Source organism: Lissotriton vulgaris, chromosome 1_1 (assembly GCF_964263255.1).
Source record: "Lissotriton vulgaris chromosome 1_1, aLisVul1.2, whole genome shotgun sequence".
In the NCBI taxonomy this organism is placed as follows: Eukaryota; Metazoa; Chordata; class Amphibia; order Caudata; family Salamandridae; genus Lissotriton; species Lissotriton vulgaris.
Genome location: NC_141685.1, coordinates 1,652,981,583 through 1,652,998,425, shown reverse-complemented (window position 1 = coordinate 1,652,998,425; position 16,843 = coordinate 1,652,981,583). Strand labels below are relative to the sequence as shown.

Here is a 16,843-nt window from a genome sequence, read left to right as displayed (position 1 = left end):
CTACACAGATCGTATTATTCCAGCGTGCGTCTGCAGAGGACAGGAGAGGAAGGGGTGAGTCTGTACTTTGCCTGCTGGCGGTGCAGATGTTAGTCTTCGAAGTCTTCGTGGCTCTCACCTTTGGCTCCTGCTTCAGGGATAGTCATGGTGGTAATGAGTCTAAATTCTGTTGTACTAAGGTCGCTGGGGACAATTGTTTCCCCTTGTTTTGACTCTTTCTGCCTTACTAGGATGGAGTTTCTTCTCTTCCCTCCAGGGATACAACCTGTGTGGTATTCCTGCTTTCTGCAGGTACTTTTTGTCTCATTTATGCTGTCGGTGACCGGTTTAGTTTCCAGCCATCTGGAGCTTATCTTATTTTGCGTTCTCCTTGGAGTCTTTTCTTTGGCTTCTTTTGCCACTTGAACTTTCTTACCGGAGTACTTATTCTTTGGCAGGTATTCTGTTTGTGCCGCGGTAGCACAATAGCCTTGTTCCCCTTTCTCGGGGACCATATTTTGTCTGCATGGTTCCTTGGACGTTATGTCTTCCTGCAAGTCACCCTTTCTAGAGGAAGCCTCGAGGAGCAGATATTTGAGGGAGGTGTCTTTTTAGCTCTCTGGGTTGCCACTGAATGAATGCATAGAATTTATAAACGTGTTATCTGCTCCAAAAGAAGCATCCCGGCACTAGGTAATAGTAAGATGCACATAAGGAGACTGGTCTAAAAGAGTGGACATGCCCAGATTAGGTCTCTTTAAAGAGGTGGCTCTTTAGTGGGGACTCAGAATCCTATGAAGATGCACATCTGATGTCCTCAGGGAGAAGGTTCCAGAGTTTGGCGGCTAAATGAGAAAAGAAGCGGCCACTCGCTCTGGTCTTGAAGATCTTGGGTACGCATAGCAAGTTGATATGGGCGGAGCTCAGTGCTCTAAAAGACTGGTATCTTTTTATTTTGTCACGGATATACAATGGGTCTTTCTTTAGGTAGCCCTGAATGCTATTGTCAAAGCTTGAAACTTTATTCTTTGTTTAATGGGAAGCCATTGTGGTGAGGCCCGTGGGCATGCAAGAATACCCACACGCTGAGTGATTGTCCGCCAAGTAGAGTCACAAGTCCAAGGGTTGTCCTCTGGTGCTAGGGCGATGCCCCCCCCCCCCCCCACCAACCCGGATCGAGCCCAAGTGGGTGTCCTGCGAAGTGCCAGACCCTGTGGATGTGCTTTCGAACCAATACACAAAGGGAGTCAATGTTCCTTGTAGAGGATGCAAGAGGAAAAAACTTTTGACGTGTGCTACTCTATCAGTGGGGGACAGTATGTCCTCATCATAATGCCCTCACTCACCTGAAGGATGTCATGCTTCTTCATTTGGGCTTTGCTCCTCGTCGGGCCGGCGCTGCAATGCCCAATGGGTTTATGTTATGGCAATCACAACATTGTAATACATGAGCCTATATATCCTATGTTTTGCACTATATACAATGATGATAAACAATTGGTCCAAGGTTATGTAATGAAGGTGTCGACGTTTCGACTCGACTTATACCCAACAATAAGTTGGGTATAAGTAGGATATATAGTAGGATATATAGGCTCATGTATTACAATGTTGTGATTGCAATAACATAAACTATTTTTGGCCAGGTACTCAATACGGCGAATTATATGTCCGATATTGGTTGTAAAATAGTATGAATAATTTCTTGTCCACTGCTGTGTATTTCCTTTCCTCTCACTTGTTTCATTTTTCTGATCACATCTTTTCTTTGCATGCTCCCTTTTGGGCAACCTATGTGTTTTTACTTACCTTTGAAAAAATATATTGTAAAATATGAACATAAAAATGAAATTTAAAAATGTAAGAATAAAATAGGAATATATTTTCTTTAACCGTGGTGTAAGGTTTTTCTCAGTATAATTAAGTATTTGAGTACTATAAAGCAGACTGGATAGTGTTGCTCCACATTAAGTATTGATTCATTATTGATTAAGTCAATCGTTAGAATCTATAGGTTCAGGACCATTGTTTGTTTATAACAATATATACCCAGGTCCATGCCTTATGGGCTACCCCATTTTGTTAATGGTCATCCATAATAGCCTGCACAGATCTCTTCAAAGAGCTAGGTCTCACCCTGAACCTAGACAAATCCAACAGTCATCCGTCACAAACCATTTTGTTTTTAGCGGCCACGCTGAACACAACATCCTCCAAGGTGTATCCTACACAGGAGAGACCACTACGACTCGTGATTCTGGTACAGGCTGTCCAAAGAAACACGTTTCATTCTGTTCGTCTCTACATGGCCCTTTTAGGGATGATGTCCTCTTGCATCCCTTTCGTCCTCTTTTGTAGTCTATGGATGCATCCAATTTAGGAGTAATTGGACAGACAATGCAAGTAACTGGCCTCATCCAGGTCACTCCAGGAATAGTCCGCGTCTTATCCTGTTGGAAGAAGCAGAAACCTCTTTCAGTCAGACTCTTTTTGCCCCCTAACTTCCCCTCTAGTCATTACCACAGATGCTTCCCTGGAAGGATTGGGAGCTTAACTCCAAGATCTCAAAGTCAGCGGCAAATGGCAACCAGCTCAACATCAGTTACACATCAACTTACTAGAGTTGAAAGCAGTGCAGCTCGCCTGGCTGGCATTTCTCCAGAGGATTCACAATTCTTCTGTGCTTGTCCACACAGACAATATAACCACAATGCGCTACATTAACAAGCAGGGTGGCACAAGATCTAACCTGCTATCCCAGGTAGCTAAATAACATATGGGAATGGTTCATCCATCACAAGGTGCGTCTGAAAGCAGAACATGTTCCTGGGAAGCAGAACACTATAGCGGACACTCTCAGCCGGTTGACAGCATCATGCCATGAATGAGAGCTGCAACAGAGGACCCTGGACAACCTCTTTCTCCAGTGGGGCAAGCCAAATCTGGACCTCTTCGTGACCCCCCCCAGAACTGCAAATGCATTTTTTATTGCATGGTCTGGCATCTTTGCCTACGCCTTTCCTCAGATTCCTCTCCTCCCAAGAGTTCTAATGAAAATGAAAGAAGAATCTTGCAAGCGTATTCTCATCACTCTGTCATGGCCGTGTCCGCACTGGTTTACGGAGCTGCTTCACCTAGCACAAGAGCGTCACATTCTATTGAAAACATTTCCCGCTCTACTGACAATCAATCAGGGGCCAAGTGCTGCATCCGTATCTCAAGTCTCTTAATATATCAGCATGGATTCTGAGTTCCATGAATTCCAACACATGAACATGCAATTAGACTGTAGAAAATTCCTAGCCAGGGCCTGTGCTGATAGTACCAATAAAACCTTTTACCTCAAATGGAAAAGGTTTTGCATCTAGTACCATCAGGCTAAGATACACCCTCTCTCCTCTCCAGAAGAAATTCTCCCTTATCATTTTCACCTGGCAAAGTCAGGTCTAGCTCATGCTTTCATCTAAGTTTCCTTGGTATCAAACTGTGATTCCTCAGGACTTTTTCGTCGACAGAGTGTTCCACCTCCAGGCACCACCAAGTCTGAATACCCTAATGACGCAAACTATTGGAGTGGCCAGGTGAGGGAACAGGTGTTAATAAGGGAACTGCCAGGAGGTAGACCTGAAAGAGAAAATAAACTGGTAACTCTGCACTAGCTCTTCCCTGTTCAATATCCATAGCTTGTGTATAGGATAATTACCTGTTTCCTAGAGGATGTTAGAGCATTCTACAAAGTAAGAATAAAACAATGATAAATACAGTGTACAAAGTAAACGTCATGATATAGTTATGGTACATAGCATCATAAGTCTAAACTGAACTGAACAAACACCTACCAGGTCTCGCTCTTTGGTTGCCTTGAGCTGACCTGGTAGAAACACCTGTAAAACAGGGAAGTATGTAGATGAGGTACAAATGTTTGTTTCCTGAGCCTGACGATTACGTGGATTCGAAGATAATCCAGAGTTCCAAAGTGAGTAAAGTACGGATTTATACATTTGCGGGACCTGCCTCCCAATGTATATACAATTAGCTGTGTCCAAAACTACCACTAATAAATGTTCAGTATCACATCAGAACAAGGCGCTAAGTTATGACCAAAAACTGTCACGAAATAAAAATCAAGAATCACATCTGAGTAAACGTTCTATTTGGCCCAAAGGTACAGCCAACCGGTATTCTTTCCAGACAATGTTTTTTTCCCCAAGATCGCTTTCTGCACTCCATGAGGATCTGGTCACACTCAGAATAAGGCAGGAGCCGTAACACTGCCGAAGCTGCACTGACCAAAGAGCAAAGCAATTGTGAGCGTGAGAAGGGCTTGGCCCGTTTTATATACGAGCCCCTCCCAACATGGCAACTGCACTCTAAGAGATGGGAATTGTAGTTCTCAGCGACGACGACTCAGTGATAGGGCTCTGCAGGCTACATGTCCTGTAGGCTACATTATCATAGGCTGTGGGATGAAAACAATAACAAACATGGGTAGCATGTGTGAAAGCATATTCCTCACTTGTAAAATAAAGAATATAAACAAAGGAAAATAAAAATAATATGGGGACCAGGCCATGATTGAGGCCTCCATGAGAACAGGCAATGCCACCAATGTTTAGTTCCTGCTTGGGATCCATGAATCTTGCCACAGAGCCTACAGGGACAGTGTCTCCAGTGGCACATAGGGAGAGTAACAGAAGCATCTCTAGAGCTGCAGGTTGAGATCATGACACTTGACAGCCATTTCCCGTTTCAGGCGATATCCTGCATCTCAATCGCTGTGGTCTTCCAGGATCGTTCAACAATTTTTCAATGATCTAATCTGAACATTTCCTCTTATATGGCCTCCTCTGCTTTGGCGACTGAACACTACTGTTTCAACTTATGGCGGTTTCCTTCGAACCCATCCACAAAACGGTATCCAGTTTCTCCCCAGAAAGCTGGCACTCCTCCTTGCCTTAACCTCGGACAGAATGGTCAGTTAAGTTCAGGTCTTTACTGTACAAGAACCTTTCCTCCAAGTCAGGGATGACCGGGTTATTCTCTGCACAAGCCAAAAATTGCATTCCTAAGGTCCCGGCAGACTTTCACCTTAATGAACCAGTGGTTCTCAAGTCTTTCTTTCTGAATCCTGCAACCTCAGCGGAAAGAACACTTCACTCTTTAGAGTAATGCCTACAATTCTACTTGGACAAAACTAAGGCCTTTTGCAAATCCCCTCAACTGTTTGCAGCTTACAGTGCTTCAGGGAAAGGCTTTCCTCTCTCAAAGCAAAATATTTCTAGATAGATACCCAACGCCATTCAGTTCTGTCACCAGAAGGCTGCAAGTTCGTTGACCTCATTGGTTTGTGCCCATTCTAAAAGGGCAACGTCTACTTATATTGGGTTATTTGTTTTTGTCTCTCTTCCTGAAATCTGCAGAGCAGTAACCTGGAAGAACAGACACACTTTTACTCAGCACTACTGCTTGGGTTTTGCAGTTCACAGTGATGCGGCAGTGGGCCCAGCAGTACTTAGACATCCTGCTTCCCTCCATCTGCTTATTCATTACGCACATTTTCTGTGGTGTGTGTGTGTGTATATATATATATATATATATATATATATATATATATATATATATATATATATATATATATAATAACACTCCTGACCGCTGTCGAAGCGGTAACACAGCAGGCGCAGACCTATTCTCACTTGCACTGATTAGGCTCTGAAGCAAAACGCTGTCACACCATCAGTGATTTAAGCAGTGGAAAATTTATTGCAGCAAGTGCAGAGCGAATGCTCTCCTCGACGCGTTTCGCTCCGCAGGCGGAGCTTGGTCACATGACACGCCCAAAGTAGGTGTAACAATATATAGTGAAGAAAAGGCTCTATCACCCATAAAAAAAGGGTTAAAAGCACAAAACAATAAATGGGCATAAAATTAATTCATGAATATATAGTCACTTTGTGTTTGTGTTCAATAAAACACACATACACAACAAACCAAATACATAGTGCTCAAATCATTATAAAATGAAGACCATCATTTTAAAGAATGTACAATTTGAATACTAGGTAAAAAACACCGAAAGGCAATCAGAGCATAGTGCTCATGTGCAATGGTTTAGGAATGAATGAGTAGGCTGTAATTCATGATGGTAATTTCAAAATCAAGTAAGGTGGCGTTTACAATTTCTAATAATGAAAATCGGATGCGTTAATCAGAGCTTGATACTATGTAAAATGAAATGTTGATCAAATAAATATCATGTGTTTCAAGCTCCATACATTCAATAAAAGTTGCCACTAGATCACCTGGCAACCCAACCACAATGTTCAAGAAGGTGTTTCTCCTTGTAATCAATGTACCCAAATGACATGAAACATGATATTTAGTATGCCAACTAAAACAAAAAGTGCTCGTGTAAATTGGGTGAAAAAACACAAATTATAAAAAATGTGTGATAATGAACGGTAACAGCTGAAGCACACAACATGAAAATCTTCCTAATTCATTTAGTGTAAAACTAAAACCATATATCCTAACAAATGTCTAATCAGAATGTGCACAATTCGACTAGCTTTGGACACTGAATTCCAGAAAAACCTCTAAAATTGGGTCAATTTCAATTATAGAAAGTTGTGAAGTTCATCAATTGTGTTTAAACCATTTGGTGTCTTAGAATCAAGCAATAGAATAAAATATGTCTCTCTTTGTCTAAGGAGTTTCTCTTTCTCCCCCCGTCCGGTGTTGGGAACTGACCCCAAAAGTGTATAATGAAAATCTTTCAATTTGTTGTTGTGGACAGCTTTAAAGTGGCGAGCAACCGGGTAATTACTGTCCGAATTTACAATTGCACGTATATGCTGTAAAATACGTTGATTGGCTGGTAGTTTAGTACTGCCAATATAAGACAAATTGCATGTACAGGTAAGTTGATAAATGACAAAGTCGCTACGGCATGTCAAATATTCTGTGATGGCGATCGGTTTATCATTAAATGCAGATTTGTAATGCGTGCCATTCATAGCGAACGTACACGCGCGGCAAGACGTGCATTTAAAGAAACCTGTTTTGGACAGCCAAGTTCGTTTAGGTGTTAATTCAGGTTGGGGTTTCTCCAAAACATCTTTCATATATATATCTTTATATACTGCTGTTTTCTTTATAAGCTTGTGCTAGTTCACACATACTTCTATGCCATGGGTTTCTTATATGTACCATGCATTGAGTAGGCCACAAAATGTGTTCTTCAGCTGCTATATAATCTTATTTTAGCATGTTATTCCATGAAATTTCCAATACTGGAGTAAGAAATTAAGTTACTTACCTGTAACTTTAGTTCTCAAGTATTGTAATCTTTCATGGATTCACATGCAACTCGCCTTTCTCCGCTGCAAAGCTCCCCTTTCTCTCCCTCTCTCTCTCAGTGAATACATATATTATACACCTGTGCTCTAAAATCTGAGCTTCTCACAGAAGTGTTCTAAAGGGTGATACAACCTGATTCGTTAAGACCTAAGTTTGGTCGCTGTTTTAAAAATGACTGGTAAGTTACTAAACTAAGGGGCCTAGGCTTTCTTCTAGTCCATACTTATTATTACATTGTTTTCTAAAGGTACCAGGGACTCCCATCTCGATGACCGTGAATGATTCATGGATGTGAATCTTTGAAATATTCCTATACTGGAGAACTACAGTTATAGGTAAATAACTTAATTTCTTTCCATCTCAGATCTCAAGTTTGATTCTGCTAGTTGGCAACTAAAAAGTGAAGAATCTGAGAAGATATGCTACAATGTGGGGAATGCTAGTGTTTAAGAGGGCAAGGCATGAACCCAGCAGGGCTGAACGGTGCGTGGCAGAGGCCATGTGCTAGGTTCTCTGAAGGCTCACTGGCTGAGTATAGTTTTGGTGTGCATTTCTAGTAAATGTGGATATATGCCTGTTAATGGGGGATGTAGCCTTAGTCTTCCTCTTCCCGTGCATTTTTTACCCCAGTGAAATTGAAACCTGCCCTTGCCCATCCTATATACTCTGCAGTTTTGTCCTTCACTCTTCCGACTGTTTGACAAGCTTCGTTTTGACGAGTTTATCTTCATTGTTTTGACATACCGATCTCTCCGTCATTGTGAGGAGTCTGCCTGTTTATCAGGTCTGCTTTGGTCAGTTTGATATGTTTGTGTCTCTCTGTTTGACATGCTTGTCTTTGTCTGAAGTGTCTGCACCAGCCTGACGAATGTCTCATTATTTTTCTTGCAGATCATGGAGTACATTAGTGCACAGGAGGCAGCTAAAGCATCCAGGGTAAGTCACCTTCTCTGTCCTTTTTTGAAGGCAAAAATTGGCGTCTGTATTGTGTGCATGTGTGGCACAAAACCTGTTCTCATTGCAGGAATGCCTTTGTCAAATGTATTCGAAATTGTTATATTTTAATTTTGAATCTGGGTATGTAAGCTAACAAAACATTAGGACAGAGGTTTAACGTGTCATTGACTCTCCAAGATGCTGTAAGCAAATTAGAGCATCTGCTTTTTTAAAGCAAAACAGTGCACTGAGCTTTAGGTCTTGTTTCTGATTCTATTCATCACTTCTTCCAGAGATTCGGATGTTTTCAATGTCTTGTTAGTTGGAAGGTAGTAGTCTCCAAACGGTTGTCTTTATTTGAAGTTTCCAGTGGGGAAACTATGGGTCTGGCACGTATTTCATATGTTGAAACAGCCTTGTTGCATTTCTTAGCCCTTCAGTCAAAGAGTTTACAAAGCCTTGGCTTGGAGGAATCCACTATTCTGGTGGATATCATGTAATTTAACGTAGCTCAGAACTCCATTGATAACCTATTCAAGGACCAGTGGTGGCCAGCACTGATCTTGGAGGGGGGGGGGGGGGGGGGGGGGTTGGTGAGGGGCGTTGGGGAGTGAGGGGGGCAAGGAGGTTTAATTGTAAAAAACAAAAAAAAGAAAAGAAAAATGTACTTACCTCCTCGCCGCTGTGTCCCACGTCTCTCCTCAGCTGCACAGGAAGTAGCCAGGCTCCCCCATAGCCAATCACAACTCTGCAATGCAGTGCTGTAATTGGTGTGAGCGCTGTGGTTCGGTGCTCGGATGGGGACTGGGGGCCTCAGCATATTCTCCATGCAGTCTGTAATCTAGCTTGCATGGAGAACATGCTAAAGTGCGCATGACTGTTTGGCTGGCCCAAGAGGGTAGTGTGTGCCCACCAATCCTCCACGCTCTATCAGCAGAGCAGCCCCACCCTCATGCTACCTCAGCAGGGAAGAATAAAATGATAGCATTGTGTTATCATTTTATTTTTCCTTTCTTTTGCTGCTGCACAACAGCAGTGGGTCGAAGCTCTCCGCCTTAGTGGAGGAGCCGCCAATGTCGAGGACATTTTTATACTGTACAGGATACAGTAACATCAAAACGTTTTGGAGCACAGCATAGCAGCAGAAATAAAGAACCTCTTGGGTGCTTGTCTGTTGGGCAACAGTCGTACCTTGAGTGTGTAGCAGTGGATAATGTGGGATAAACGGAAATGTCTGCCTTCATCACAAGAGGTTAGATTCTGGTGAAAGTTTTCCTGCAGCCTCAAGCTCTCAATGGTCTCTGCTGCTCGCTCTTGGTGAGGTTGGTGTCGGGCAATAGAAATATTGAAAGTGCATTCGCAATAAAATGTGGGATAAAAAGAAAGGCCTGTCGTGATTAGTCCACAAGATGCATCTTGACCCCTCATAAATTGCTAAATATGGACATGCAAGCCTAAGGAATATCTATATGAAACATGTAAGCACCATGTGTGTGGTGGGAGGGAATATATCCTCTGATAGTCCCTTATTAAAGAGAGCAGGAGATGGCAGAACTGTCCTTACTTGTCCATAATATTCCCAACTAGCACGCCACAAGTGCATACATCCTTGCCTCCACCCTGGCAGGCAACTTCCAATACAAAGTGCCAGGCGGTACGAACATAACTGGATCATCTTCCCTCTCGAGCACAGCCATTTAGTTGATGATCTTCTGAAAAGAGGGTTCTAGCCCAATCCCCTCTACATTTGTGCAAGTGATAAAGAATAGGCTATTTGACAGAAAACATACTGCAGTGTCTTGCTTGTGAAACAGTCTCACTGTAAGACACTTTTATAACCTTATTGGGATTCCGTAGTATACAGCTGCAGGAAATCTGCTAGAGCTTCCCAAACAGCAGCCCAAAACCACCCATGCCACATCAAAACAGCGACAACCCCTCTCTTCATTAATAAATGTAAAAGACTTAGTCGAGCAAGAGCTCAGTTTTGTCTAACTTCTGTATGAAAAATGTCTATCCCTTGAGTGTCCGCTGCTACTTGGGCAGTCTCCAAACTTAGAAAGAAACTTACTTTGCTTGGCTGAGGAGGGGTCCTGGGTCTAATTTGTTTGCCCTTTCGTGCCTATCCTTTACTTACACACCAAACGGGTTACAGTTTTGTCTTGTTGTCAAGCCTACATTGATACAATTGTTTTTTTTTTTTTTGCTTCACATTTGTTTTCTAACATTTATTTTTCTCTTCGACCCACCAGCTCAACCTCTGGCGCTACGGCGACTTCCGTGCTGACGAAGCTGATGAGTTTGGTTACAGCCGCTGAAGACGGCCATGGAAAGAAATTGTTGAAGATGACGAAGATCCTTCCTGCAAGCTTCAATTCCACTAACCTCTGCTCTTCGCGACTTAATTCTCCCTCCCCAGTGCCATACCCTTTCTTCAGAATCTGAGGCCCGCTCCTTCGCCTCAAAGCAGCCCTTTTAGCCCTGTTGGCAGGGTGAAGGAGAAAATGGATGAGAAGGAGAGTTGTTCAAAGACTGTGTCATGGTTGAGAGCAGACCAGCACTCCTAGCCTGGTCATAGTCTAGCTTTGCAGTGTTGCCGTACACACCCAATTCATTGGTTACTATCGTTTGGCAGGGTGTGTAGCTGTCCTTTACTCCTTGCCTGTCTTTTAATGTATTCTAATTGAATGAAATTGCTGAGCAATATGGAAAAGACTTTTGTATCTGTCACAGATGCAGGAAGAGGATGATTTTTTAATAACTGTTTTTCGAGATAATTTCTCCACCTTTGTCGCCCATTCCTCCCTTCTGCCTCCAGGCATATGTCACCCACACCTCTCTCCAGGAATTGTTACTTTTTATGTTGGACTCTGTCATTTTTATCTGTAATTTCTAAAGGTAACAATAATGTGATTTTTCTATTTTGTTTCCATCCACGGTTATCACTGTGTCTCATGTATTTAATAGCTTTTGAGGATCAATAAAAGTGCTAAGAGCCGTGCTGTGTCTGATTCAGCTCTCACTAATTGAAATTCTAAGAGCATGTGATGCCATATTTCACATGTCTCCTAAAGATTTGATATTGAAGTATAAGTGTTTCTTAGGAAATCTTGTCCGCATAAGCATTCCTAGGACCATCACAATTCCTGAACACCACACATTCAGTGTCAGCATCTGAGAATACAGCAGCCAACATTAAAGCACCTTTAGCTCTTGTAACCAAAAGTAAAATACACATCTCACCTTATGTCCGCGGATAAGGACCCACTTCATACTTGCTTTAGAGTCCATTACAAATGATGTTCTCATGTACGAAAACCTCAGCATCCAAATGTTCCCATTTCTAAACATCAGAACACCCCAACTTCCTTAAACTTAAGGCTCTAACTTGATGTTGAATGAGATGGTCGTGAGTGGAAGTTATGGTTGCGATCCACAAATATTTTTTTTTATTTGTTTTGATCTTTTGGCTCATAACTCAAATATCTCCTTTAATGTTAAAAAAAAATAATGTAGCTTAATGTGTTCGTTGAGAATTGCGATGTCCTCGTGAAATTCCATCTGCTCTGGTAAACAACCGAGTTTTTCACAATGGACCCATAACACTTTCTGCCCCTGAATGTGTCTGAGCCTTCTAAACAGGCTCGACCACTATATGCGATGACATACCCGTGCTTCTTATTTCAAGCACTGCTAATGTGTGACCCGTACGATTCAAGTCACCATATTCGCACTGAAATGTATAGAATAAAAAAAAAACGATTCATTTACTGTAAATGTGGATAAGGCGTGCTGTTATAAATAGGTTTAGTTATGCAGCCACGAACCATCTTTTTTCCACAGTGCTAATTAATGTCTCAGTGGCTTAGTGAAACACAACATTTTTAAAGTGTTACCAACTTTGTGTCAGAATATTTAAGAAAATCAAATTGATGACTCTGGGCTGTTTATTTCGACAACTCCTCTGCCGGAAAAACGTTATTTAATGTTCCGTTATGCCTGTTCATTCAAGAACCCTGCAAGGGATGCTGACTAGTTTATACGTAATATCTTTGTTTTCTGCAGATGAAAATTGAATTTTTTGTTTCAACTTGGGTGAATCCTCGCTTAAGAAGCCGCCAACCATTTTGAGCTTTTACCATTTTGAAAAAAAAGTCATGCCTGGTGTTGGAAATTCTTTCAGTGCTAACTAGCGATCAGTATTGTAGTAAATAAGTGCGAGGACGCAGGTCCAGGTTACAGGATTTATTCCAGAGAAATGCAACTTGACATCCACGAAGGAGCAACTGGGTAACACAACCAGTCAGCTCGTAAACCACCTCCAACATTCACCCATGACCTAACACAATGACCTAACAACATTCTAACAACTACATTCTATAATCCAGAATACTACACACCTCCCCCTTTTGGGAAAAAAATAAATAAATAAAAAATAAATACATTAAAAAAAAACATTAAAAACGGACAAAGTCCTTGAGCTTAATAGGAACATGCTCAACACGTACACTTCTCCTAGTAACATCAAGTTCTTGATTGATATTCGAATCATCACAATTGATATTAGAATCATCAGCATTACCAAAATTTGTATTGTGACTAACAGGAACAATTTCACTGTTGACATTCTCTTGAGATTCCAAATGATCAAAAGCTTCATGAAAGCCTGAAAAATCTGAAATATTAACAACATGCTTGTCAAATGAAGGACTTGAAAGATTATCCTTAACATCTTGTGACTTACAATTAGAGTGGAATAATTAGATATTTGTGAATTACAGACAGAAATACGTCTAAAATTCCAAATCTTACCACCCTCCACTCTAACTGCTTTACTGAAAACTTCTGCAATTTTCACAGGATCAGACCATATGGCTTGTCTTCTGTTTACCTGTCCCCCAAACTTCACTCAAACCAAATCACCCACTTTTAATCTAGAACCATTAAACATTTTTTTATTGTTGTTTTGTAACATTTTCTCCTGATATTTTTTTACTCGCACTCTAACCTCATCAAAATCTATTTTAGAATCAAAAGCATTCTTAGTCTTCAACCACCATGGCATCAACTTGGAACTAGGTTTCCTACCCCATAACATTTCAAAAGGAGACAGCCCAGTAACAGAATTTGGAGAAGTTTGATAAGTTAACAAAGTAGCTTGCAAGCTTTCCTCCATTTAAGTCCACTTCTAACAGCCAATTGGCAAGATTCTTTCACAACTCTATTGAGCCTTTCAGTCTGACCATTAGCTTGAGGAAAATAATTAGAAACTCTTCTATGTACAATATTACAATCTAAAATAAAGGATTCAAATTCCTTGCTTACAAATTGTGGCCCATTGTCTGAAACAATTTCTTCAGGTCAACCCTCTCTGGCAAAAACTTCTTCCAAAAATTCAATTACATTCCCTGAACAAACCTTTTCCACAATCTTTAATTCCGGAAATTTAGAAAAATAATCAATCAAAACTAACACAAATAATTCCTTAGCTGATTGATAATTAAATGGTCCAATAATGTCAATGCCTAACTTCCTCCAAGGCCCTTGAGCAAATTCAATGGGAGTAATTCCAACAGATAGTGCTTTTTTCAGATTTATCACTTAAAGAACAAGGAGAACAATTTCTGACCCATCTATCCACCATACCACCTAACCCATGCCACCAATAAAACTCCCTAATTCTTCTCTTCGTTGTAAACATTCCCAAGTGACCTTCATGGGAAAGCTTGCAAATAAGTTCTCTCAAATTCCTAGGAGGAATAATCTTGTCAGCTCTCATTATCGTACTCTGATTCAACATAAGTTCATCCTTCACCTTCCAAAAAGAGGCCAATTCACCACTCAATTTCCTTTCTTCAGGCCATCCTTTTCTCAAAAATACTTGGACTTCTTTCAAAATGTCGTCATGTTCCATCGCTTCAAACCAACTGGATTCAGAAATATAATTAGACAAATCTCCACAAATTAAATTGACATCTTCCATAGTAAACGCAATATCACACTCTTCATTGACAGAAGAATTAATAACCTCTTTGACAGGGAAATGTGACATGCAATCAGCATGAACATTGAACCGACCAGGAACATAAATCACCTGACATCTAAATTCCTGCAATTTTGCCGCAAGCCTAGCCAAACACGCTGTAAGCGTCCTTCCACCTCCCGCTGATAACATATTGACAAGGGGTTTGTGGTCTGTTCTTAAAGAAAATTTTGTACCCCATAAAAATTGGCGAAAATGTTGTGCCGCCCAAGTACATGCAAGCAACTCTTTTTCGATAGTGGAATAATTACATTCAGAGTCACGGAGAGACCTAGAGGCATAGGACACTGCATATTCACCTCCTTTATCTTTTTGCATCAACACAGCACCAAGGCCCACATTGCTAGCATCAACACAAACTATACATTTGTTACCCACCTTAAAAGGTCTTAAAAATGGAGCACCAGAATTTTTTTCCTTAAAAAAATCAAAAGAATTTTGTTGGTCTTCACCCCACATAAATTTTACATTTTTCCTCAATAAAATATGCAATGGATGAACAATAGTGGAATAATTCTTTACAAACTTTCCATAGAATTCCGTTAAACCTAAAAAGGATAAAAGCTGTTCTTTAGAAGTAGGAATGGGAGCCATATTGGTGCTTCTTATATGATTAACTTTAGGTTTGATTCCCTCCCACGAAATTTCATGGCCTAAATATTCTACTTTAGGTTCTCTAAATTTGTATTTTGCAAATTTCAGCGTTAAACCTTTCATCTCAATTTTCTGTAGAACAGATTCTAAATTATCATGTTCCATGCAATCCTTCCCAAATATTAAAATATCATCTTGAAAGGCGATCGCTCCTTTGCAATCTTCTAATAACTCTTTCATTAAACGTTGAAACACAGAATCTGCACTAGCTAACCCGAAGGACATTCGTGAAAACTGAAACATACCCTCAGGGGTAACAAAAGCAGTGAGTTTTTTGGATTCCTCGTACAATTTAACTTGATGATAAGCACTTGCTAAATCAACAGTAGAAAAAACAGTAGCACCAGCTAAAGTGGAAATTAGCTCATGAATATTTGGGAGAGGATGCTTGTCTACCCAAATTTCAGTATTTAAACTGCGAAGATCCACACATAAGCGAAGATCACCAGTGCTCTTAAGGGATAAAACAATGGGGGAAACCCATGGAGATGATTCAATTGGTTCAATAATTTGTTTATCAACCAAATCCTTAAGCATTTCTTTGAGTTTAGGTCTATACGTAAGTGGGACATTCCTAACTTTGTGCCTGATGGGAAGGGCATTATCATTTAAAATGGTTTTGTGTTGAAAACCAACATACTTACATAAAGTGTTCTCGAAAACCTTGGGATATTTATTTTTTATATTTGTGACAAATAGTTCATTGCTAACTTTTTGTTCACTTTGGAGACAAACAGTATTAATGTCCTCCAAATTTCTATATGAACTACAAATGGGTCCAAAACTAACAGGAGGAGATGCATTTGGATCAAGTTTTAATCCCAACTCTTTGGTGTGGCCACCCAAGAATTGAAACACCCCTAGTTGCAACATACACTTTACCCTTGCTCACTCTTCCCATGAATTCAATTTCTGCCCAAAAATATCCTTCCATCTCTATCCTTTGACCCGTATACCCTCCTGGCTGTATATCAGGGAGAGATAGTTTACAATCACCCCAAGACTCTTTGAAAAGTTTGTTTCCAATGATTGTGTACAGTGCACATGAATCTACCATTAATTGAGCAGGTTTACCATTTACGTTAATGATGCATGACGGACATTTTTCACATTCAGACTCATCCACAGAAAAAACACAATTCAAACTATGTAGAGCTTCCTCTTCTTCCTCTGAAATATAATTAACTCTCTGAAAAGAGAGGCATGCACTACTGAAATGACCCTTTTTCTTGCACTTCATGCAAACTTTATCCCAAGCAGGACAATCCTCTATAATTACCCACATGGTTTGCACTACCACACCTAAAGCAGATAATGGCATTCTTTTTGAAAAAGGTCTTATTATCAACATGTTTTCTTTCCATGTCTTTTTTAACGAAACTCTTCTTAAAACCATTAGTTTTATCTTTTACTAAAGAAACTTCAGGTTCCATAGTTTGTACTTTAGAAGATTGGTTCCTTATCTCAGACACAAACAATTCAGACTGTTTGATTCCCTTTGCAATGTTGATAACTGCTCTTAGAGGAGACTCTGTACCGAACCAAAGTCTTTCCTGAATCTTCTTGCTTTTAGTTCTCATCATTATCTGGTCTCTAAGTACTTAATAAGAAATAGTCTCAAAGGCACATGAACAAGCAAGAGAACGTAAAGCGGCAACATAGTCTTCAATAGTTTCTTCAGTCGTTTGGGCACGTGAGTAAAATTTGAACCTTTCCATCACAGTATTAATTTTTTTTCCAAAGCAAATTTTCATTTGTTTAGCAGCCTTCTCAAAGACGTCCATGTCTCCAGCTTCCTCAATTGGCGGTAAATTATCAAACTCTTTCATTCCTGCACCGCCTAAACAATCCCTCAATAAAGCAAGTTTTCTT

The 16,843-nt window shown here is 40.5% G+C and overlaps 1 protein-coding gene across 1 annotated transcript in view; it reads left to right on the top strand.

Annotated features, from left to right (window-relative positions):
• Positions 1-11,274, top strand: part of SND1 (staphylococcal nuclease and tudor domain containing 1) — a 2,099,018-nt gene extending 2,087,744 nt beyond the window's left edge. The window contains exons 23-24 of the mRNA XM_086918876.1: positions 8,230-8,274; positions 10,527-11,274. Of these exons, the coding sequence (XP_086775002.1) occupies positions 8,230-8,274; positions 10,527-10,592 (111 nt within the window). The 3' untranslated portion in view covers positions 10,593-11,274. The remainder of the gene's footprint in view (positions 1-8,229; positions 8,275-10,526) is intronic.
• Positions 11,275-16,843: the final 5,569 nt, after the last annotated feature.